This window comes from Pelodiscus sinensis, chromosome 25 (assembly GCF_049634645.1).
Source record: "Pelodiscus sinensis isolate JC-2024 chromosome 25, ASM4963464v1, whole genome shotgun sequence".
NCBI classification, from domain to species: Eukaryota; Metazoa; Chordata; order Testudines; family Trionychidae; genus Pelodiscus; species Pelodiscus sinensis.
Window position 1 is genome coordinate 14,444,382 of NC_134735.1, and position 24,816 is coordinate 14,469,197.

Here is a 24,816-nt window from a genome sequence, read left to right on the forward strand (position 1 = left end):
AATACCGAAAAGCTAGGCTTATTCTTTTGTGCTTCAGATTTATTTCTCCTTTATGTAATTCAAACCTTTGACATTTCTAGCAAACAAACTGGAGCAACTTATATGCCCTCTGAAAAAGAGAAGCAACTTGGCCAAAATCCCTGGTCTGAGTTTTTAATATTAGCCTATGATGAATAAATGGGTTATAATGTGGTTACCAAACAGAAGCAACCTACCTAAAAATCTTCTAACAAGTAGGAACTGTTAAGAAAGAGGTTACTTGGGCAATAATTTTGAAAGGGGGGGGCCACTTCACAAATTTCGGAAGTGGTCGCGGGCCAACCTGGAAGGGGTAGGCCAGGCAGGGTTAAGAACTACCTTGCTGAGTATGGTGACCTTATTTTCTGAACCAGCTGCAGCTAGTAAGAACAGTTTAATTTACATTATGAAACAGATTAAGTGTTTAACCTGAACATGATGGACTCACATTTCCCTGGTACTCATTTCTAATGTTCTCTTTGTTCAGTCCGCTCCCATGCCTTGAATTCTGTGGGGAGGCATGGTAGTCCTGCCTGAGTTTAAATCATTCTGTGCCTCTCAATTTCTGTTGTAACTCTCCCTCACAAAGAAAACAGGCAGGGAACCTATATCCAGATCAAATGTCAACCTCTATCTCGATTGGTTCTTTTGTACCCCCGAACGACACCTTTACTAGGTACCTGAGTTAACCCCTTAGTCACCAGGGGCTGGTCAGCACTCCTGTTCATGACATAGCTATGTCTAGAAACTCTACATTAACTGAAGGAAAGTCGAGAGAAGCTCTCCCCCCCCCTTGCAACTTTCCAGAAATCACACTAGGAATCCACTACTTTTTTGGTGACTCTAACTCTGTTTTGTCACAGGAGTAGCTGACGGGATAATCATTCTAAGGCAGGGTTTCCCAACCTATGGGTCCGGACCCAAATATGGGTCGCTATTACATTTCAAAAGAGTCACCAAGTGTCTCTCCAGGTGGCTCTTAAGGAGCCAGTCACATATTTGAAAAGGTAGGCTGCACAGCTGGCTTAGTCTTAAGGAGCCATTCACCTGAAGTGGTACTCAACTTAATTGGTTTAACAACCTTCAGGCAAAAAAACCAAAACAAAACAACAAATGGTCTGGTAGCACTTCATAGACTAACAAAACATGTAGATGGTGTCGTGAGCTTTTGTGAGCACAACCACTTCTTCAGATGACCATGATCCCATCTACATGTTTTGTTAGCCTATCAAGTGCTACCAGACCATTTGTTGTTTTTTTCTGTACAGACTAACTTGGCTACCCCCTGAACCATCAGGCAGTTAAACCAATCAATTGAATTGAATACCATTTCAGTGACTCAGAGCAGAATAGGAAAATATCCCTGGAGGTGGGCTAGGGAACCCAGAGAAGCAGCAGCACCCAGCTCAGGTAGGTGGGGGTGGGGGCCCAGGTGTCCGGGAGGTCTGGTTGAGAGGTTTTCAGTCACCCCAGCTGGGGTTCCCATGGCTGGTGTTGGCTGGCAAGGACTCTGCCCTGGCCGGCTTGCAGCCGTGGGGGGGCTGAGCAATGCAGAGGAATGCTCAGGCAATGGATATGCTAATGAGCGAGGCTCCAGGGACAATGGATCTCTAAATGCCAAAGACACACCTGGCCACTGACCATATGACCCTCTGCAGCTTGGAAGAGACCAGTGATGGATATAAAATGCCATGTGGCAGACTCCATTTTTGTCTTCAGTTTTGCTCCTACTCCCAGATGCAGCCTTACAGGGAACAACAAGCCAGAAAGAACCGTGGACCCATCCTGACATAGGATGTACACCAGAGACTTTTAAGATAGCAGTTTATAACATCTCTGCTTAGAGCCTGTATCGAGAATTGGGTGATTTGATGCATGTAATGTATTATCCTTTAACAACCTTACTCTCATGCTTTTCTTTCTTTTAATAATAAACCTTTAGATTTTAGATTCTAAAGGATTGGCTCAGAGTGATATTCTGGGTAAGATCCAGAGTATAAATTGGCCTGGGAATTGTGTCTGGTTTCTTGAGACCGGAAGAAGTCGTTGGGGGTATGTGAGATTGGGTTTTAAAACCCCTCACCTGTGTGTTAGGCCTGGGGCTGATTGGGGCATAGCAAGAGCTGGGGTGTCAGAGGGGTTTTGCTCGTGAGGCTTCTGGCTGGCCAGATTGGCAGCTGAAGCATTCAGTGTGAATGGTTTGTGGCCTATTTGGGAAGGTCCTCGGTTTGGGGCTGTAAAGAGCCCCAAGTTTGAGCAATTCGTCCTGAGCAGACGCCCTCAGCCGTGCCCACACCCAGCCCGGTCTGTCACAGCAGGGAACTGGGGAGTATCTGGGTTCTAGTACAGAGGCGTAGTGAAGGGGGGGCAAGCAGGGGCAGTTGCCCCCAGGCCATGCTGTGCAGGCCCACCTGATGCTTAGATCAGTGAGCCGGGAGCTGGGCCATGTGCTGCCACCTTGGAACACACTACAAGCAGAGGCAGCTGGCCGGGCAGCAGGAATGGCCTCTTTAAAAATAAGACTAACTCACCCATCCGGTTCCTCCGGTGCCTGGCTCTGTGGAAGGGGGATTTGTTTTGAGGGAGTGTGTTGGGGTTGCCTAGCTCTGAGGGAGGGAGATATGGTCTGGGGCGGGCACTGGGGGTGACTGGTTCTGGCATCAACTGGTAGAAAACCTGCCAGTCTCCAGTGGCAGCCCCTGGTTGGGCAGGCAAGGGCCAGGGGGCACGGAGCAGGGAGTGGGGGGCCAGAGGCATGTAAGGGCAGGCAATGGCAGGGGGAGAGCACAGGTTGAGGGTGGGTCTTGGGAGGAAGAGGTAGCTCAGGAGCATTTTGGGGGGGAGGGACAGTGTGTGGGTGGGGCATTGGGGCAAGAACAGCAGGATGGCGGATCACGGGTCCAGGTGCTTGTGCCCCCAACCCCACTTTTTGGGCACTTCTGTGATTCTGAACTTGGAGAGCTGGGCCCGCCACAGAGCAGTGCCCAGCCAAGGCAAGGTACAGCACATGTTAAGGACCCGGAGTAAAGTGATGGCTTGGCTGGCAGGGAAGCGAGAAGAACTTTGTATTTGTGAACTCCACCTGCAAGTGCTGAGAACTGAGGTGTGGGGAGCCCCCTCCCCTGTATGCTGAATTTGCCAGTGACCCGGCACCTGGAACCCGGTTCTCTGCCCATTAACTTTCAGCCACTCACCCACCTGTCGCTGGACCACCTCACTTGATTTCATACAGACACAAAGTGCTGTCTAGCAACTGATGGCGCCATCCACCTACTGGAATGGTACCAAGCCTGCGTGACTAATGCAAGGCTAATCCTCACCAGCCCTCGCTCTGCCCATTGGTAACACTCAGAGGGCTCTCTCAAGGAGGCCAACATTGTTCCCATTTTACAGCTGGGGAAACTGAGGCACAGAAGAGGCTGCAGCATGCCTGAGGACACATACCAGGCCAGTCTAGAAGCTCAATTTCCAGTGGTTCGGGGGCTGTTTACACAGGTAGCGAAGGTGTGACCGCAGCACAGGACGGCATAACACGGCTCGCTGTAATCTGGCTAATGTGGGGAACAACCGTGGGGTTGGGGGCTTCAGCAATCATGCCCTGGCTAGTTTGTGCTGTGATCAAGCTGCCCCTTCTCAAAGGAGACAGTCCTGGGAGCTGCTCACCGGCCCGCAGTGCAGCCCAACTAACAGCTGCGAGAGGCAGAAACTGATACCCAGCAGCCACATCTGCCCCCGCTTCTCCCATCCACTCCCCTTGTGCTGTGACACATGCCTAAAGGCATCATAGGGCCCGGCCCCTGAGATCCCATAGTGTGGGAGAAAACAGGGCCTGATATGACCCTCAGTTCAAGGGATCCACTTGATGGAGGGGCCTGGCACCAAAATCCCACTGGTGCACAGAAGGCTACAGGACCTCTCTAGGGGCGCTGCCTCCAGTTCAGTCCCAGGGCAGGGGGCACAGGCTGGCTCACAGAGGTATGGATGGGCTTGGGGACCCGTCCCCTCTAGGGGGCACCGGTTCCTATCTAACCCCATGTGAGCAGTATAGAATCACAGAACACTAGAGCTGGAAGGGACCTCGACAGGTTATAGAGTCCAGTCCCCAGCCCTCACGGCAGGACCAAGCATCCAGGGCTTCTCAACACATGGCCCACTGGCCACATGTTGCCCACAGCCCGTTTGTTTACGTGGTTTGGGTTTATGTGGGGATCAACACGCAGCCGGCGGGTGGGAGCCAAAACAAAAAAGTAGTCTATGTAATGGTCTTCTGTTGAGATGCGTTTTAGTAGTTAAATTTTTGGACTGTCAAGTGTTGTCCTATGGGTGGAAATCGGATAAATGTTGCATTTTATTAATATCAGCAGAATTGACTTAAATGGGGCTTGTGTGTCATGCAGTCTTGCCTTAATCTTTGTATTCATGCCCGTCAGCGTGAAACAAGATATTTGTATGAATCAGGCTTCTCACATTTGCTTATAATTAAAAAGAAATATCGAAATAAATTAAACATAGAAAATGATCTTCAATGTGCACTCGCCACAATTCCAAGGATACAACAGTTAGTAAAGCAAATGCAAGTTCAACCACCCTATTAATTTAAGTTCGGGTGAAACTGTTTGGTAAAATATTAAATGTTACTTGTTTTTTTGAATAATGTGTATTATGTTTCTAATATTTTTGTAACACCTGTGAGACTCCCAGGCCCAGATTGTGACTCTGAGTGTGAATCTCAGGCCCGTGAGTGAGTGTGCCCCCCAGATCCCTGAGCGTGAGACTCTCAGGCCCCTGACCGTGAGACTCCCAGCCCGAGTGTGACTCTCAGGCCCTCCAGCTCCCCAATCCCTCCAGCCTCTGAGTGTGGGGTTTAAGCCGGGGGGTGGGGGAAGAGTGTCTTTCCCCGACCACAACTCAAATAAATGTAGTTTTGTTATTTTATTATTAATGTATTTTCAGTTTTTCTATGAGGAGGGGGCACAATTTTATATTCTTGCCTCAGGTGCCAAAATTAGCTAGTTACAGCACTGCCTTCCTGCCCCCTTTTTGAATTGCCTTGGGTCACCAAGTCTTCCTGAATTGTCAAAATGGGTCCCCATCTGGAAAAGGTTGGGAACTGCGGTTCTAAGGCAAGTCTTTTTTTCTAACCAAACGAATGGAAATGTGCTAACTTCAGTGTGTTACTAAACACAGAATCATTTTTTTACCATATTCCTTGATGTCTTACTTTTATGTCACTACATTACCAGATAACAATGCCATCTTTCCAGTTTAAGGCACCCACTACATCCAAGCCTGCAGTCGGGGTAATGGTGGGTTTTCTTGCTGACACACACTGTTCATTCATACATCATTTAGCTTAGTCTTTGGGTATGTTTGTTTTTTAAGAAAGAAAACTAGGGGTTGAAAACAAAAGAGGCACAGAATCATAAGACCTGTCACATTTCATGAAGGTTTTTAAGAGTGATGCTGCTTATGCTCCATATAGTTAATGGCTTTCAAACGATGGGAAAAAATGTTAACATGTAATCTGCCTAAGACACTTTTTAAAACACAGTTTGAGGTATGAAATAAAATTGCAGTTTCAGGACAAAATTACAAAACAGAAAGCTATGACGCTCAATTGAGTTTGCACAATTATTGTTCATTTTACAGTTTATGGGCAAATCCCTGGCCTCTCTCAAGTTCATGGTGCTTTGCCATTGACTTTAAATAGGAGTGGGATTTGGCCCTATGTCAACACAAGCACACAAATGTGCACACACACACACACACACCCCCACACACACTGCTGTGGCACTGGGGTGCCTTAAACAATTTTAAAGAGCAATATTATCTTAGCAGCACTGACAGATTGTAATGTTATTGGTACTCACCTCCTACAGTGCTTACACTCTAACAGCTGCTTTTTGCAACCATACAAAAGTTAAGTAAAAGTCTCCTGCAGGAGAATCAACTAAAAGATATATTGCTATGTGGATTACATATACAATGACAGCAATTGTAATAATATTAATATAGCATTTTACATACAGTAATCATCAATAAATTGTACTTCAATTGCCTTGCATATACGTTCTGAATATGAATACAGAAAAAATGCTTTTAAAAAGGGAATTCATTTCTCATTATTGAACTAGAAGTTTTATTTTTCCTATGTAACCTTGTATTTTAGTAAAAATAGTCCATACCAGTGACATATTCAATTTAATCTTTGCCCTATAGAACCAGGCCTCAACTGCCGTGGGGAAATCTCAAAATCTCTTTCACATTAGATTATCAGCATGTTCCAAGGCAGAACTTCATTTCACTGGAGGGCAAAAGCTCACCTTTAGGATAGAACAAGTTTCACTGTCCAAGCAATCACGTATCTCCAATCCAAGCAGCTCTGGGAATGCTGCATGTTTAACATGATTCACTATTTTGTGGGGTGGACATTTGCAAACAGTACTTCCAAGCACCTCTGAACAAAACTAAGTCCACTGCTGACGTCAACTACGTGGCATCACAAACTGATTATTTCCCTTTGGGGTGGTTTGTTTTCTCTACATTTTTAAATTAAAAAAATCAAACAAAAGACAATTCCTTTTGTACCCCAAGAGTCTGGCAGAGATATTAGCACCATATACTGTGATCATGATGAGTCGGATTGAAGAACCCGGAAATTTGTTAGCTACATTTATGGTCCAATTAATTATTGAAGGTGCTCAACAACTTCAATTCCCTTTTACTTCAACATGAGATCGCTCTCTCTCTGTCTCTCTCTCTCTCATATATATATAAAAAAGTTTTTCCTGATGGACAATACAATGTTCCTGCTGAGTGACCGAATGACATCACCACATCATCAGAATCAACAGGCTCCCTCAGTAAAGGGAAAGCAGTCAGAGAGAGTAGGTAGGTAAGCATAGTGAGCAGAGGGCACAGTCCCCTAGTAGAATCATACTATCAGGCTCTTAGTGCCACTGGTTAATAGATGAGCAAACAAAGATTCTACTAAGTTAATACAGAGATCACATGATAGCATATAATTTACCAAGACACACTGATATAATTACTCAGGATCATCCATCATCTAAGTCTTCTTCATCTAGCTCCAACCCAACACATGAATATTTTGATACAGACTTAGAGGGCATGATGGATCTGATGGATCGGAGGAGTGCTGTCCTTTCCTAAACATCCCAGCATTCAGTAACTAAAGGGTTAAATCCAGGTAGCTAGAAAATGTTGGCAGGGAGCCAGGAGAACCAATGAGAAGAAAGTATTGAGATTTCAATTGAAATGGGTGCCTGCCTGCTGTTTTTGCTGAGTTTAAACCAGGAGCTAGCTGGGTGGAGGGGAAGAGATGCATCGAACCATGCAGAAATACTATGCCTTTAAAAAAAAAGGAATACTTGGGCCTAAAACTGGATGGGACCTTGGAAGTATGGCTATGTGAGTAGATAGGGAATGTTTATTTAGATACAATCATGTTATTTTCTTTGTTATGTTGTTTGGATAAACTTCTCTGTGCTATATCCATGTGTCCCCTCACCCTCATAAACTGTAACTTTAAAGTTGAGTCCCAGGGAAGAAATTGTCTGTGCTTTAATCTGTTTTCTCTATTGCTCTATAACATGTAACAACCAAGTACGCTTTACCAAGTATATCTTTTTTGTTTTGTTAATAAAATCACCTATTTTCAGGCTATGATTTGATTTCTTGTGTGCTGAAATGTAATAGGAGGTCTGTGAATGCGTGCCTAATAAAAAGCTCTCTTGTGGTAAGAGCCTAGGGTACTCCTTTGGAAAACGTTGCCAAGTGCTTTTTTCCTGGGTTCAAGAAAAAAGTTTTTTGTTTTTTTGGGGGGTGGTAGCAGCCTCTTTCCCAAAGTCAGGGAATCTGTGACCTTAGAAGTTTTTAAACCTACCCCTGCAATAAACCCCATTGCCAACTCTGTCCACACATCTATACTAGTGACACCAGTACAAGACCTTACCACATAAGCCATCACATCAGAGGCACATACAATTGCACATTCTCTAATGTGATATATGCCATCAAATGCCAGCAATGCCCATGTGCTACGTATATTGGCCAAACTGGGCAGTCTCCACAACAAAGGATTAATGGACACAAATCAGATATTTGAAATGATAACACACAGGGGCAGAGAGGAAACAGGTGGCTTAAAAGTCAGCACCCTGCGCATACTGGCTCCTGTGGAGGGCCCTCCTCCCCACCCCACAGTCAGGCTGCTGCCTTTAACACAGAGGCAGCATCGTGGAGGAGGCGGGGGGCAGTTGGATCAGCAGAGAGGGGGTATGTGCATATAACCAAGAGGGATAACCAATGAGCCCAGGCTCATCAGTTAATCATGTAGTCGGATACACATTCACATCCCTACTGTGGAATGGGAGTACTATTTTTTTAATCCCATTCTCTCCTCACTCGGCATTACTCACTCCCACATTCTCTTAAATTTTCATTCCTCTTCCACTGCTGTGGCAGAGGGTCTTGCAGGACGCACAAGATTCCCAGACCCACGGCAAAGCTCTAGAGTCTGTTGTACAACTAGGCAAATAGGATGAGTCATTATACCCTCTGGATGGCCTCTTTACACCCTCTGTGGTACAGATATGCTGGTTGAGAAGCACTGGTTTAAACTATGTGAGTTATTTAAAATGAGACCAATCACAGCATTAGAAAACACAATGTATTGAATAGCCTCATACTGACTAGAGCAGGACTAGCTAAATCAGGCCTTTTTCATCCCTCTGTTTCATAAATCTAATTTTAAAAACTAGAAAATGTTATAATAAAGAAATTATTTTTCTTATAATGCTCTTTTTCTAATCCTCTATCAATATAATCTATATTACAATAAAACCAAGATATCCCAGTGTGACGGCGCGTAGGGGTCCCCCGTCTCCTGCACCCCGAAATGGCACAAACAGACTGCACCAGCCGGTGGACTAGAGGAAGTTTATTGGATACAGCACAGCACAGATGTAGTCTGGTCACAGAGCTGGGCTAGGATGCCTCAGGCCCCCTTGAGATGGGGGAGACTGGGCCCCTAAACTCCAGCCTCTTTCCCTAGGCTCTCCTCCATGCTCCCAGACAGTAACTAACTAAATTCCCTTCCAGCCCTGCCCCCCAGTCAGGGCAGCCTTCCACCTTCCTTTGTTCCTCTCCATGGGGGGTGTCTGGCCACTGGTTCAACAAGTTTGGCACTACCTTTGCATAGTGAGGTTTTCCCTGCTGGGTCTTGCTCCAGACAGCAGGGGTCACCACAGCCCAGCAAGTACCCCCACTACGTCACACCCAGTAAAGGGAAACAATGTTCCATTAAAAAGAGACTGCAGAAACCAGCTTGATAAAATTAGAAAAAGCTTTAGTCATGCAAGAACTTTTCCCTTTTGCTCCAGTATGTGTGCGTTTCCCTTGAAAGTTACAAAAGGACCCTGAAAACACTACTGTGCCAGAAGACTAAATGTCCTCTCGCTGTAGTTTAAAATGTGGTAAAACTAGAATGGAAACTTCAATTCTAAACAGCAAATTCAGATTCATAAGTGATGCAAATAGCCTGAGAGACTACAAGTTGGCTCCCTGCATGTGCTGGCTCCCACGGAGCCGCCTTCCTCTCCGCCCCCACACTGCTGTCTTTGATACAGAGGCAGCATCACAGGGAGGGGGCAGTTGTCTTGGCAGGGGAGGTAGGAGTGTGCATATAACCAACAGGGTTGACCAATGAGCCCAGGCTCATCAGTTAACCATGCAGTCTGATACACATTCACATCCCTACATCACAGTCCAGCTCTTTGTACTTTGACTGGGCAAATACAACATAGATGGGGCAAATATAAGGTGGATGCATAACTGGCTGGATAACCGTTCCCAAAAAGTAGTTATTAACGGTTCACAATCCTGCTGGAAAGGTATAAGAAGTGGGGTTCCACAGGGGTCTTTTTGGGACCAGTTCTGCTTCGCAACTGGGTTGCAATTGCTTTGAAGGATAAGGTTATAATTCAAAATCATCTGGACAAATTGGAGAAATAGTCTGAGGAAAACAGGATGTAGGACAAATGCAAAGTTCTCCACTTAAGAAGGAACAATCAGTTTCAAACATACAGAATGGGAAGCGACTATCTAGGAAGGAGTATGGTAAAAAGGGATCTAGAAGTTATAGTGGACCATAAGCTAAATATGAGTCAACAGTGTGACGCGGTTGCAAAAAAAGCAAACATGATTCTAGGATGCATTAACAGGTGTGTTGTGATCACGACACGAGAAGTCATTCTTCCGCTCTACTCTGTGCTGATTAGGCCTCAGTTGGAATATTGTGTCCAGTTCTGAGCACATTTCAAGAAAGACGTGGAGAAATTGGAGAAGGTCCAGAGAAGAGCAATAAGAATGATGAAAGGTCTAGGGAACATGACCTGTGAAGGAAGACTGAAAGAATTGGTCTTGTTTAGTTTGGAAAAAAGAAGATTGAGAGGGGACATGATAGCAGTTTTCAAGTATCTAAAAGGGTGTCACAAGGAGGAGGGAGAAAAATTGTTCTTCCTGGACTTTGAGGATAGAACAAGAAGCAATGGGCTTAAACTGCAGCAAGGAAGGTTTAGGTTGAACATTAGGAAAAAGTTCCTGTCAGGGTGGTTAAACACTGAAATAAATTGCCTAGGGAGGTTGTGGAATCTCCATCTCTGGAGATATTTAAGAGTAGGTTAGATAAATGTCTATCAGGGAAGGTTAGACAGTACTGTGTCCTGCCATGAGAGCAGGGGACTGGACTCGATGATCTCTCAAGGTCCCTTCTAGTCCCAGTATTCTATGATTCTATGGCTTTCAAAAGCTTGGAAAGTGGTAGCCAGCAATGTCACAGTTCTAATCTTGTCTCTGACACAAAATCACCTTTGGGTCTTGGACAAATCACTTAGGACACACAGCACTTTACTATGATGATGACAACTGACCCTTTCCCTTAACCATCAAAAATTATAACTCAGTCTGGGCAAGTGATATTTTGCAAGCCTCAACTAGTTTTCTAACTAGGAAAACTAGCTTACCACTGGCATCCCATCAATCAAGCCAGAAACGCAAATAAACAGTAAAACTTGCAATGGAACTAAATTGCACCATAATCTACAATATGTTTGAGAGTATTTGTCTGTGAGCAGCGAGTCTGTCTGTCCATTTGTTCAAGAACTTCTCTGAAACCAATGGTGGGCAAACTGTAGCCCACGGTCTGCATGCTCTGAGGCACCACCTGTGGCCCACAGAACCCTACTGTTCCTTTCCCCCATGCACCTCTTGCGCACTGGGGCACTGGAGCCCCGCACATCCTACACCTCCCGCCTTTCTCCCAACACTTTTAGAGCATGTGAATCGCCCGATTTGCGCTCCTCTCCCTCCTCCAAGGGTTGGAACGCCATGAACAGCTGATTCGTAACATTCCAGCACTGGGAGGAAGAAGGAGGAGTGGGGATGGAGTGCAAATCAGGAGATGTGTGCACTGCAAAAATGCTAGGAGGGAGGAAAGGGGCAGATAAGTGCTGGACTCTGGTGCCACAGCATGTGAGAGGTGCGTAGGGTAGAGGGGGCAGACAGGGGGACTGCGGGGCTGCAGGTGGAGCCAAAGTGGGCAGGGGTTGCTACAGCCCACTGAAGTGAATGAGGCCTACTCACTATTTGTGGTTGCCCACAGGCCCTATCAGAGAGAGGGGGTGGGGGGAGAGGCCAGGAGGCCTCAGGAGACAAAGGGGCCTCAAATTTTGACTTTTTTTTTACCAAGTAATTTCCATTTATCATACACGGTGCAGTTATAACAGAGACAACAAAAGAAGCTATATATACCTGCAAAAATGTACTTAAGTCATTGTGGGACCTCATGCCTTCACCAATTCTTCGGTCATAACTGAGTTTTTATCTGCGTGACTGGAGACTGGAGTAGCTTCTGTGATTAGCGATTCTACATTATGAAACGCTGTTTACAGTCTTTGCATAATTTATAGGTTTGAAAGTCAGTTAATTCTGTTACTGTAAAGTGATTTTGCTTGGTATGAGGGTGAGTTTAACCTTTAAATTAGACCTCTGCATAGGAGATTTTCATATTCCTGGTTTTTCTTATGTGTCTTCGTACAATAACTATATCAGGCACAGCTGTAAGATACCTCTTCATCCAATTTTAGATTAATCTTTAAAGGCTTTTTTGTGATGATAAACTTTAATTCTAGTTCTTTAATAAATTTTATATCTAATCTGGCAGTTGCCCCATGTTTATATTCATAATAACGCACCAGTTATTAGAGGAATTTAATAACAGGAACATGTTAGCAGACAAAATTTCAAGAGTTTGAAATAAGGCTATAAGGGCCATAGTAAATAACACCCCCAATTAAAATTTTGTATAACCAAGAGCCTTTAGCGAATTAATGTATTGTGTGTAACTGTGTTTTAAATTAACCCTTTATAAAAATGAAGCTAAGATTTGAAAGTGGTGCAAGTAAGAGAGGGCGAAAGCAACAGAATGAAGCAGCAGTTAAGAGTTTAAAGCCAATAACATCATTTCTCCTAGAAAAGACACCTCAACCATTAGATGGTGACCACTGACAATGGCACTTCCAGTTCTGATGATGAAAACGTTGTACCCACAAATGACATTTCAATGCCACTGCCTCAAAATGAAGAGGTCATTAATCAAGAAACAGAAATGCTGACAGTAGCGACAGATGCAGAATCTATGCTCAATTTAGAGACTGTGCAGGCAGAAAATTAAGACCTTCGAGATGCTGCACAGCAAGAACAAGAACTCATGACTAGAACAGGACGCAGTGTAACAACAGTGGCATCAGAACCTGACCTTGGACTTCTTGATAAGAACAATGTTGCTCAAATGCAGTGGTTTCTCAAAGTTAGTTGTTTTCAGATTGCAAGTAATATACCGAAAGATGCTGAAAATCATGCTTTTCCCACTTGTCTGCTGAAAAAACTCTTCCAAATGGAGAGATCTACACAAAAGACTGGCTTTGCTGGAGCATGGAAAAGTAGCCTCTGAACTGTGTACCCTGTTTCATTTTTAACAGCAATACTTCAAATGCATCTGTACTGTCTGATCATCCGGTTGGAGCATCAGTAGAGGTTGGAGGAAGTTGAAAGACCGAAGACTGCACATGAAATTTCAATATTACATAAAGATAACTATGTTACATGGAAATCAGCTAGTAGAGCAGCACTAGCTGACAGTTCAATTGAAAACTTAATGCTGAGTGAAATAAACATAGAAACTGATAACTGGAAAGAACAGTGACCTAAGCCCTGAGGTCAGTGGGATACCAGGAAGGAAGGAGCAACAAAGGAGGACCCTGATTCGAATATAGGGCAATCAACTAGTTACCTAAAGTGTGTCTACACGAATGCAAGAAGCCTGGGAAACAAAAAGAAAGAATTAGAAGCTCTGGCACAGTCAAAGAACTATGATTTGATTGGAATAATGGAGACTTAGAATCATAAAGCTGGAAGAGACCTCAGAAGGTCATCAAGTCCAGCCCCCTGCCCAAGGCAGGACCAATTCCAACTTAGTGGGATGACTCACATGACAGGAGCAGTGTCATGGAAGGATATAAACTGTTCAGGAAGAACAGACAGGGGAGAAAAGGAGGAGGAGTTGCACTGTATGTAAGGGTATGTCTACACAGCAAACCGCTGTTATTTCGAAATAACTTTACCAGCGTCTACACAGCCAAACTGCTATTTCAAAATTAAATCAAAACAGTGGAAGGCTTATTTCGAAATTGGTAAACCTCATTCCACAAGGAATAGCACCAATTTCAATTTCAAACTAAGCGTTGTGTAGACGCTTATTTCGAAATAGGGGGCCTCCAGCCTTTTCCAGGCTGCCCTGGTGGACACTCTGGGCACAACCAAGAAAACTCCTCTCCCTTCCCTCCTCCCCGGAGCCCTTAAAAGGGGTAGACTCTGGCCACAGTGCCTGTGCCAGCTCCAAGCCTGCCAGCCCAGAGCCAGCAGTCGCTGCACCTGACCCAGTGACCCCAGCATGAGCCAGGCAGCCAGTGCCAGCCAGCCCTCCACCGCTCCCCAGAACTAGTCTGCCAGCTCCCAGGAGCCTGCCAGGGGCTGGAAAAGGCGGGTGCCTGCCTGGTCCAGTGCGGAGATCAGGGACCTAATTCAGGTTTGGGGGGATGCCTCCAACGTCCATGATCTCCGCATTAAACGGAGGAATGCAACCATCTACAGGCGGATGGCTGCCAGCCTGGCCACAAAAGGCCACACGTGAACCCAGAAGCAGGTTCGCATAAAAATAAAGGAGCTGCGGTAGGCATATGCCAGGGCCACAGGGGGCAGCTCCCAACCAGGGGCAGACCCAGACCTCTACCCCTATTTTGATGCCATGGACCACATCCTGGGGGGCAGGACAGTCCTTGCCCCCAGGTGGTCATGGACCCTGGGGCAGGGCTTGCTGTCTCCTGCTCCTCTAGCCCCTGCTGCCTCCCCAGGTACCACTCCTCCTCCCCCTCCTGCTTCTTCCTCCCCACCCTCACCACACCTCCAGGGACATGGAGGCCCCCACACCCACGGTGCTGGGAGACAGTTGGGCCAGAAAGACCCCCAACCCTGAGCTTCTCCTCCCCCTTCCTCCCTTTGCCTCCCCCTCTCCCACCTTCTTTCCCCAGTCTCACCTCAGTTTCATTCCCCCCCACCCCAGTTTTGTTCAATAAAGAGGCTTTGTTGTAATGAACACGTATCTTTTATTGTACAGCTGGAAGGGGGGTTAGGGAGGGATAAGTGGAAGAACGTGAGGGAGGAATGAGGCAGAAGCCCCCAGTGGGGCACACCAGGGAGTCTGTTACTGCCTGCAGAATGTGCTGCCAGGCTCACAGCAACACATCCAGGAGAAGCACCAGAGTGCCCAGGGGCAGCTCCAAATCCATGCTGCAGAGTGCTGTGGTGAGGGCAACCAGAGCACACAGAGAAAAAAATATGCTTTGCTGTCCCTCAGAGATGTATGCAAGCAAGCAGGGAAACCTTAGAAGTGGCTGTCCAGGGAGGGTCCCTTTAAGCACAGGTCTCAGATAGCCTCAGGCAGCAACCACACAAGGTAACTCATAAGAACATAAGAACGGCCGTACTGGGTCAGTCCAAAGGTCCATCTAGCCCAGTAGCCTATCTGCTGACAGTGGCCAGCACCAGGTGCCCCAGAGAGGGTGGACCGAAGACAATGATCAAGAGATTTGTCTCCTGCCATCCTTCTCCAGCCTCTGACAAACAGAGGCCAGGGACACCATTTCTATCCCCTGGCTAACAGCCTTTTATGGACCTAACCTCCATGAAATTATCTAGCTTCTCTTTAAACTCTGTTATAGTCCTAGACTTCACAGCCTCCTCTGGCAAGGAGTTCCACAGGTTGACTACGCGGAGTGTAGAAGAAGAACTTTCGCTTATTAGTTTTAAACCTGCTACCCATTAACTTCATTTGGTGTCCTCTAGTTCTTCTATTATGGGAACTAATAAATAACTTTTCTTTATTCACCCTCTCCACACCACTCATGATTTTATATACCTCTATCATATCCCCCCTTAGTCTCCTCTTTTCTATACTGAAAAGTCCCAGTCGCTTTAACCTCTCTTCATATGGGACCTGTTACAAACCCCTAATCATTTTAGTTGCCCTTTTCTGAACCCTTTCTAAGGCCAAAATATCTTTTTTGAAGTGAGGAGACCACATCTGTACACAATATTCAAGATGTGGGTATACCATAGTTTTATACAGGGGCAGTAAGATATTCTGTGTCTTATTTCTATCCCTTTCTTAATAATTCCTAACATCCTATTTGCCTTTTTGACCGCCACTGCACGCTGTGTGGAAGTTTTCAGAGAATTATCCACGATAACTCCAAGATCTCTTTCCTGATTTGTAGTAGGAAAATTAGCCCCCATCATACTGTATGTATAGTTGGGGTTATTTTTTTCCAACGTGCATAACTTTTCACTTATCCACATTAAATTTCATTTGTCATTTTGTTGCCCAATTACTCAGTTTGGTGAGATATTTTTGAAGTTCTTCAGTCTGTTTCTGTCTTGACTATCTTAAACAGTTTAGTATTATCTCCAAACTGTACCACCTCACTGCTTACTGCTTTCTCCAGATCATGTATGAATAAGTTGGACAGGATTGGTCCTAGGACTGACCCTTGGGGGACCCCACTAGTTACCCCTCTCCATTCTGAAAATTTACCATTTATTCCTACCCTTTGTTTCCTGCCTTTTAATCAGTTCTCAATCCATGAAAGGACCTTCCCTCTTATCCCATGACAATGTAATTTACACAAGAGCCTTTGGTGAGGGACCCTGTCAAAGGCTTTCTGAAAATCTAAGTATACTATATCTACTGGATCCCCCTGGACTGCATGTTTGTTAACCCCTTCAAAGAACTCTAACAGATTAGGAAGACATGATTTCCCTTTACAGAAACCATGTTGACTTTTGCCCAACAAATTATGTTCTTTTACGTGTCTGATAATTTTATTCTTTACTATTGTTTCAACTAATTTGTCCGGTACTAACGTTAGACTTACCGGTCTGTGATTGCCGGGATCACCTCTAAAGCCCTTTTTAAATATTGGCGTTATATTAGCTATCTTCCAGTCATTGGGTGCAGAAGCTGATTTAAAGGATAGGTTACAAACCATAGTTAAAAGTTCCGCAATTTCACATTTGAGTTCTTTCAGAATTCTTGGGTGAATGCCATCCGGTCCCGGTGACTTGTTACTGTTAAGTTTATCAATTAATTCCAAAACCTCCTCTAATAACACTTCAAACTGTGACAAGTCCTCAGATTTGTTACCTACAAAGGACGAGTCAGGTTTGGGAATCTCCCTAACATCCTCAGCCATAAAGACTGAAGCAAAGAATTCATTTAGTTTCTCCGCAATGACTTTCTTGTCTTTAAGTTCTCCTTTTGTATCTCGATCGTCCAGGGGTCCCACTGGTTGTTTAGCAGGCTTCCTGCTTCTGATGTACTTAAAAACAGTGTGGGTTATATGCACTAAAATACTTTAAGCTTGAATCTCTTACTCTCACAGCACAGGCTTGCACTGAGCTTAAGTCAATTCAGAAGTATACATCCAAATTTGAATTCATTTTAATGTCATCCATGTGGATGAAGCTTCTAAAAACAATCCATGAAATGAATCTTGTAACTGACGCATGCATTGCTACATTAGATGTTGAGAGGGATAACACTGAACAACTTCTTAAAGATACTGAAAAGATTCGTGATCAATGAGACACAATTCTTTCTGAGTCCAAATCAGTAGCACATTTCATCTTTTTTCTCCACCAATCACAGCCTAACATCTCAATCTGATGCAGAAAGGCACTATCCAGTCAATGGTTTTTTTGTTTTGTTTTGTTTTGTTATTACTGACTCCATCAAATCTGACACATCGATTTGAGTCACTGCAACAAATTTGTATCTTTTTTGGATTCCTTTGGAAGTTCAAAGAACTAAGTAATGAAAATCTATATTCGGTGACTGAACAGTTTTAACAAACATATAACAATGAAATTTCAAGACATCTATGCTGAGATCGTCTTCCTAAAACATGTACATTCCACCAACTATAAATCAGACTGCAAGCCAAAAGAACTGCTTCAAGAAATATTCGATCTCGGCCTGTCGACTGTATTAACTAATTTCACAGTTGCATCATATATTTTTGTTAGGCTCCCTGCATCAGTGGCTTCAGGTGAAAGCACATTCAATATATTAAAACAAGTAAATAACTATCATTGTCCTACAATGGGACAAGAGCGTTTGAATGGGCTTGCAATGCTTATCATTAACAATGAAGCTGCATGTAAATTAGATTTTTCTTCAACTATAAACAAGTTTGCACACAACAAAACCAGAAAAGCATTCCTAAAACGAAGAGTTTTGCTTGCAGTTGGAAACTCACAATTAAAGTTACATTTTAATGTACATGCTATTGGTACAATGTATAAATGTCTCAAGTGTTCATTTTCATATATTATTTTGCTTTTAGTATGAACCCGTGGATGAGAAGTTAGATATGTTGGGGAACTGGGGCTGGGCTGGGGCCTCTAAACTCAAAGTGGTCCAGGCCTCTGTCACTATCTGAAGACCTAGTTGCCCATCCCTGTCCTAAATGGTAAGAACTAGAACCACCAAATTTGGTGAATAGCTTCCTCTTAGTATAACAAGGTAAGGATTTGGTTGTGCCAGGACTATGGCAATTGTTTTATATAACATGGAAAGGGAGGGGTCTGTTAGTAGTGACAGCTATGCCATGTAATGAGCACCGCGGGGAAGCAACGGGCCAGATATGGGGATCAGGATAGCTATAACTCCGTTAGGGCAGCAGACGGCACGGGTGGAAGCAAGCTTCCTGCCCGTCACATAGGCAGCAAGGTGGCTAGCCCCGGGGAGCTGTCTCCTGGCCAGCGCAGCCCCCGCCAGCTCCTATATCTCCCGCATATCTAGCCCTCTACCCTGAGCTCCCCACATCCCCAAGCCTTTGCCCTGACTCCTGCACCCCCACACCATCAGCCTCCTGCCGTGAAGAATCCAGCAAGCACTTACTGCATCAGTAAGATATAGTTGGTCATACTATCCTCTATCTCCGTGTGAAAAACACATAATGAAATGGAGCATTTTGTTTGAGCTATAGCCCTCATTCATTGTGCTTATTTCCATTCATCTCCTGTTCCTAGTACATGTGTTCACAGTAGGAAAGAAGAAAAAGTTCAGTTATGACAACAAAAGCAATCAAAATGCTATCAGACTGAAAGACTAGAGAAGGATGGTGTAGCAAAGGGAGAATGCCCTTTTAGTTCAGACACTGAGCTGGGATTCAGGAGATCCAAGTCTTTTCCTAGCTCTGCCAGTTTCCCCTTGGGCAAGACACTTTACTTCTCTGTGTTTTAGTTGTTCATCTGTAAAATGATTATCTGTCAAAGATGTGGTGAGGATAAATTCATTACATCTGTGTGGTACTATATCATGATGCGGGGAGATAGACAAAATAGTAACAAAGCTTTTCCAACCCCTATCAATGAATAAGGTCAGGCAGCAATATAGCACTTCTAAGCCAAATCCTTACTCTTGCAGTATGTCCAGACCAGCAACACAATCCACAGAACTTCTCTCTCATAGAAGCCCCTGCTCATATATACATACACATGCCAACTCCAAAATAACACAATTATGAGACAAGCATCTATGTTGCTTAAGAATCTCTCGCCATCTCTCATACTCAAATCCCCACCTCCAATCACCAGCCACTGTGTATTAGAGAGAAGTTTCAGCAGGAAACATAGTGAAACGAAAACATATATCAAATCAAGTGCAGCAAATGCAATTCCAAAGGTCAGTGCTTTAGTGCTCCAATTCACACAATTTCTACCTGATTGAAACAGGAAAACCTGTGAGTTTTTCCATTTAGTTCTTCAAGTCTCCTCCAGTTAAATTTCCTTCAGAGTGTGATCATATGTGCTTTGCTACCCTTCTCTTCACATTGTATAATGTTGATGTTAACTAGAAAGCAGTCATTTTCCTGCCTTTTTCATTACAGAAACAAAATGAGGCATTTAGTGCTATGCTGAAAAAATATTTCAGTCTTTTCCCAAAAGAAGAGTGAAGCAGAATGTACAAAACATACTTGTGCATCCACAATGTTAACAGTGTGTGTTCAATTACTGTTAAGTGACCACACCATTCATTAACTTGTTTTGGTGGCTTGCATTAAAATGTCCTACCAAGGCTTTTACTAGCCCTCTCATCTGCTATTTTGAAAATGTTGGTGATTTTTTAATGCTCGCTGACAATCCCCCACTGGATAGCCAAGGAACAAGTATAGTACAAGAAGTGGCAATACAATCTTGTCCCACCAACATGCCTGAAGAGGTCACATATAGGGGAAATTGGGGAATTCAGGCTCCGTGTCTCACCCAGTCCCAGTCCTTCTTTTGCAACAGCAATCAAAGGGGTACCTTTTCCCCAAAAAATATGAACATTTTATGAGTTTCAGCCAACACTACATGGAACTAACAAGACAGACAACTGAAAAGAGATTTTTCAGAATTTCTTGTAAAAGCATCTTACCTGAAATATTCATCACCCAGATGCTTTAATCTATATTATTCCCAAATGTATATTTTACCACAATAAGGCGCAGGTACTTCTCACCAGTTTGGATTTCAATTATTTTCATTCAAGATCTAATAACCTGAAGACAAACAATAAAATTTTGGTTAACTAGTAACATCACTGAAAGAGTCACAATTCTGAAAAATCATCATAATGTTTTTTCAATGGAAAACTAAAATGTGAAGTAATGTGATGAAGTTTAACACCAACATAAACCATGAATGTCACAATGAAATATTTCCATTACATGTTCAGAAAATTCAAGTGTATAATGCAAAATAGTGGACCTTTCCAACCACAAGAAAATGCCACTATCCAAAATATTTTGTTGTTTTCCCTAAAAATGTCTTTCTTGAAGTTTAAGACAATTGCTTGATATGGATTCCCAAACAGAAAAGTTAAAGAAACTGTAAAGCTTTGACTTAGTTTTTCTTTTAAGGCACTTTGTTAAATTTTATTTACTCTGAACATTTCACCTCAGATATCCTTTTGGTAATGGGAGTAAAAAGAAGTCAGATTGCGCATATCATAGACTCATAGAATACTAGGACTAGAAGGGACCTCGAAAGGTCATCAAGTCCAGTCCTCTGCCTTCACAGCAGGACCCAATACTGTCTAAACCATCCCTGATAGACATTTATCTAACCTACTCTTAAATATCTCCAGAGATGGAGATTCCACAACCTCCCTAGGCAATTTATTCCAGTGTTTAACCACCCTGACTGTTAGGAACTTTTTCCTAATGTCCAACCTAAAACTCCCTTGATGCAGTTTAAGCCCATTGCTTCTTGTTCTACCCTCAAAGTCCAGAAAGAACAATTTTTCTCCCTCCTCCTTGTGACTCCCTTTTAGATATCTGAAAATTCCCTCAATCTTTTCTTTTCCAAACTAAACAATACCAATTCTTTCAGTCTTCCTTCATAGGTCATGTTCTGTAGACCTTTCATCATTCTTATTGCTCTTCTCTGGACCGTCTCCAATTTCTCCACATCTTTCTTGAAATGTGGTGCCCAGAACTGGACACAATATTCCAACTGAGGCCTAAGCAGCACAGAGTAGAGTGGAAGAATGACTTCTCGTGTCTTGCTCACAACACTCCTGTTAATGCATCCTAGAATCATGCTTGCTTTTTCTGCGACCTCGTCACATTGTTGATTCATATTTAGCTTGTGGTCCACTAAAACCCCTAGATCCGTTTCTGTCGTATTCCTTTCTAGACAGTCGATTCTCATTTTGTATGTGTGAAACTGATTGTTCCTTCCTAAGCGGAGCACTTTGCATTTGTCCTTATTAAACTTCATCCTGTTTACCTCAGACCATTTCTCCAATTTGTCCAGATCATTTTGAATTATGACCCTATCCTCCAAAGTAGTTGAAACCCCTCCCAGGTTGGTGGTATCTGTAAACGTAATAAGCGTACTCTCTATGCCAATATTTAAATTGTTGATGAAGATACTGAACAGATCTGGTCCCAAAACAGACTCTTGTGAAACCCCACTTATAATATCTTTCCAACAGGATTGTGAACCGTTAATAACTACTCTCTGAGAACGGTATATGATTGATCACCTAGAGGGCAAGGTTAAGGAGAATAATATAGCTACTCACTGTTCAGTTTTGGAAGCATTGTTTTATAAGCAGACATTAATCATTGCTCTTTTCAAGGCTAGATTAATTCACCTTCGGGTCAACTACGTACAAAAACTTTTAAATATACAAATATTTACAGAACTGGCCAAAATAAGCATAAAGGAATACAGACATGATGATATATGCACACATGCCTACACATATGTAGATAGGTGATGAAAATTCATCGGACCTTGAAGTCAATATAAAAGCTAGTCTGAGTATCCACATTCTATCTAATAGCAGCTTAATAAAAATTGCAAATTACAATTAAAGAAACATGGTAGCTATTTGCTAAACTAGCTGATGATATAATACAGTTAAATTGTCTCCGATTTTGCTCAACACTACAATACTAAAATACAGTATAACATCAAGATGTCTTCCCCATATCTTACGATAGGTTAAACCTTTCTAGTCCGTCACTCTGTGGTCTAGCAACATCCATGATCCGAAATGATTTTAGTTAACTGAATGTCCACTTATTATGGGTGTGGCCAAGTTTTCTGCAGTCTCATAAAGTTTGTTTACAGCCACCAGTCCTGGCTCTCAGTGTTCTATGCTGTTATTTAGCTCTAGTATACCCCAAATGCCCAGTAAGCAGTGGAAGTGTTGGTAATGTTGCTAGACAACACTGACCTCCCATGGTTTGGCAAATTCTTTGCTTCAGCACCAGTCAGGTCCCAAGGGTGCTGGACTAGAGATGTTAAACCTGTATATGTTTTACAAATGTGAGTCTATCTGTCCGTCCGTCCATGAGTCCGTTTGTTCAAGAACTCCTCCTAAACAGTAAGAGCTAGGATCACCAAATTTGATATGCACCTTCCGCTTATCATAACGAAAAGCAAGATAAAATGTGGTTATGCCAGGACAATGGGATTAGTTATCAGTTAACCAGCAGCCCAGCTGGGTTGAAGCACCCACTCCCCGCCCGATGCTACAGGCCTATGCTACTCGCCTGGAGTGTAAGGCTGCTCCAGAACGGCCAGGCATACCACACCACACACTGTGGGCAGACAGCTGTGCCATGCCCCCAATGTGCCCCCATTTAAGCAGTTAACCCCGGGGTCTCCAACTTTTTACACCCAAGATCACTTTTTAAATGTCAGAACAAGCCAAGATCTACCGCCCCATCCTTCCTCCAAAACCACACCCCTTCCTTGAAGCCCCGCCCTCTCATTCTCCTCCTCTCCATCACTTGCTATCCCCAGCCATTATACACTCTACACTGCTGCTTTTTTTCGATTCTTCTATAGGAAGAGGTTTTTCCAACATTTGGCCTGTCTAGACTGGACTAAATGTCAGAAAAACCCCTTCTTTCGGAAGCCCCCTTATTTCTCATGAAACGAGGAATACAGGGGTTACTGAAAGAGCATGTTTGCTCTTCCACTAAAAAAAGCCCTGGATGCAGAAGAGTTTTTCCGGGATATCTCTGGAATCCTGGAAAAACTCCAGCAGTCTAGCCATACCCTCAATGGGTTGAGACAGGATGTATGGGCTCTGGGGTGGGAATGAGGGATTTGGGTGTGGGAAAGGGTAAGAGGTGCAAGCTCTGGGAGGAAATCTGGATGCAGGAGGAAGTGGAGAAGGGAACGCTGGCTCAGGGAGGGGGCTCCAGGCTGGGGAGTGTTGGGGTTAGATGGAGGGTTGGGGTACTAAGCAAGCCGCAGGCTTGTGGATGTGAGGGTGCAGGAATTTGGGTTGGGGTATGTGAGGGGCTCACGGCACGAGGGTCCAGTGTATGATAGGCTTAGGTCTGGGGGGGGGGGGGGGGTGCAAGAGAGTTATGATGCTGCAGCCAGATGGGGGCTCGGCCCCAACTGGGGGTTAGTTGGCCAGGCTTCATTTTTAAATAAAATACGTCAAACAGAAAAAGTTTCTGCATTGTCTTTATTTATGAGAAGGGCAGGGAACCTGTTTTGAGTCAGCGGTCACTGACTCACAGAAAAGTCAGTTGGGGCCACACAAGTGAGATGCAAAAAAACTAACTCCTCCAAAAAACCCCCAACCTTCACTAATGTGGCCCCAACTGTGCTGGTGGAAACAGGGAACATGGTATTGGGAAAGGGTGCTAGTGGGTGCTGGGGCAGGGGAGAGGGTGCCAGTAAGGGACAGGGGAGAGGGGACAGGGTTCCGGGGGGCAGGGAGTTCTGCAGTAGGGGACAGGGTGCCAGTGGGGGCAGGGAGTCCCCTGCACCTGCCGCCTCCCGAGACTCCTTCTCCCCCCCTACAGAGAAGGGAAGCCCCGGCATGCACCTCCTCCAGGGACAACTCCCCCCTCCCACAGAACAGGGCAGCCCCAGGGTGCGCCTCCTCCAGGGACGATGACCCCCCTCCTGAAGAGCAGAGAAGCCCTAGCTCACGTGCCTTCTCTGGGGACTCCCCCCACCCTTGCAAGCAAGTTCCTGGCATGCCACTGACCTGGAGGAGGGGGAGCAGCCAGCGCACTTCCGGAACCCCCAGAAGTGGTGCGCAGCTACAGGACTTCCATCCACCCCACAGGAAGCCGGCACTACCTCCACTGTCACTGGAGGTAGGTAGTGGGGTTTCTTGGGGGGTAGGAGGACATGGGGGGGGGGCTGAATGCCTCGCGATTGACTGGGCGAGCCCTCGCAATCGACCAGTCAATCACAATCGACGGATTGGTAACCATGGAGTTAACCTATTTAAACAGGATTTTACATCCCTAAATGGGATGTGCCTTTAAATTCAATTGTTACTTATAAAAAGGAAGGGAAGGGACTAGAAGGGAGTTATACTGTAGAACCGTGGTCCCCAACACGGCGCCCGCGGGGGCATTTCTCGGCGCCCGCCAAGTGCTCAGGGCTGGCCTGGCCCCGGGCACGTGGCGCATGCGCGGAGCCGGGCGCGTGGCGCCGCGGATTCACCCCCCGCGGCGCATGGGGGTGGGAGAGAAAGCGCTAGCGCCGGCCCCGGGCACGCGGCGCTTGGGGGAGGGAGGGGGAGAGAGCGCCGGCCCCGGGCGCGCGGCGCTTGGAGGAGAG

At 44.8% G+C, this 24,816-nt stretch overlaps 1 protein-coding gene across 1 annotated transcript in view; it reads right to left on the reverse strand.

Annotated features, from left to right (window-relative positions):
* Positions 1 to 24,816, reverse strand: part of LOC102461919 (lethal(3)malignant brain tumor-like protein 4) — a 109,638-nt gene that overhangs the window by 75,052 nt on the left and 9,770 nt on the right. The window contains 1 exon segment of the mRNA XM_075908921.1: positions 20,138 to 20,261. Within this exon segment, the coding sequence (XP_075765036.1) occupies positions 20,138 to 20,150 (13 nt within the window). The 5' untranslated portion in view covers positions 20,151 to 20,261.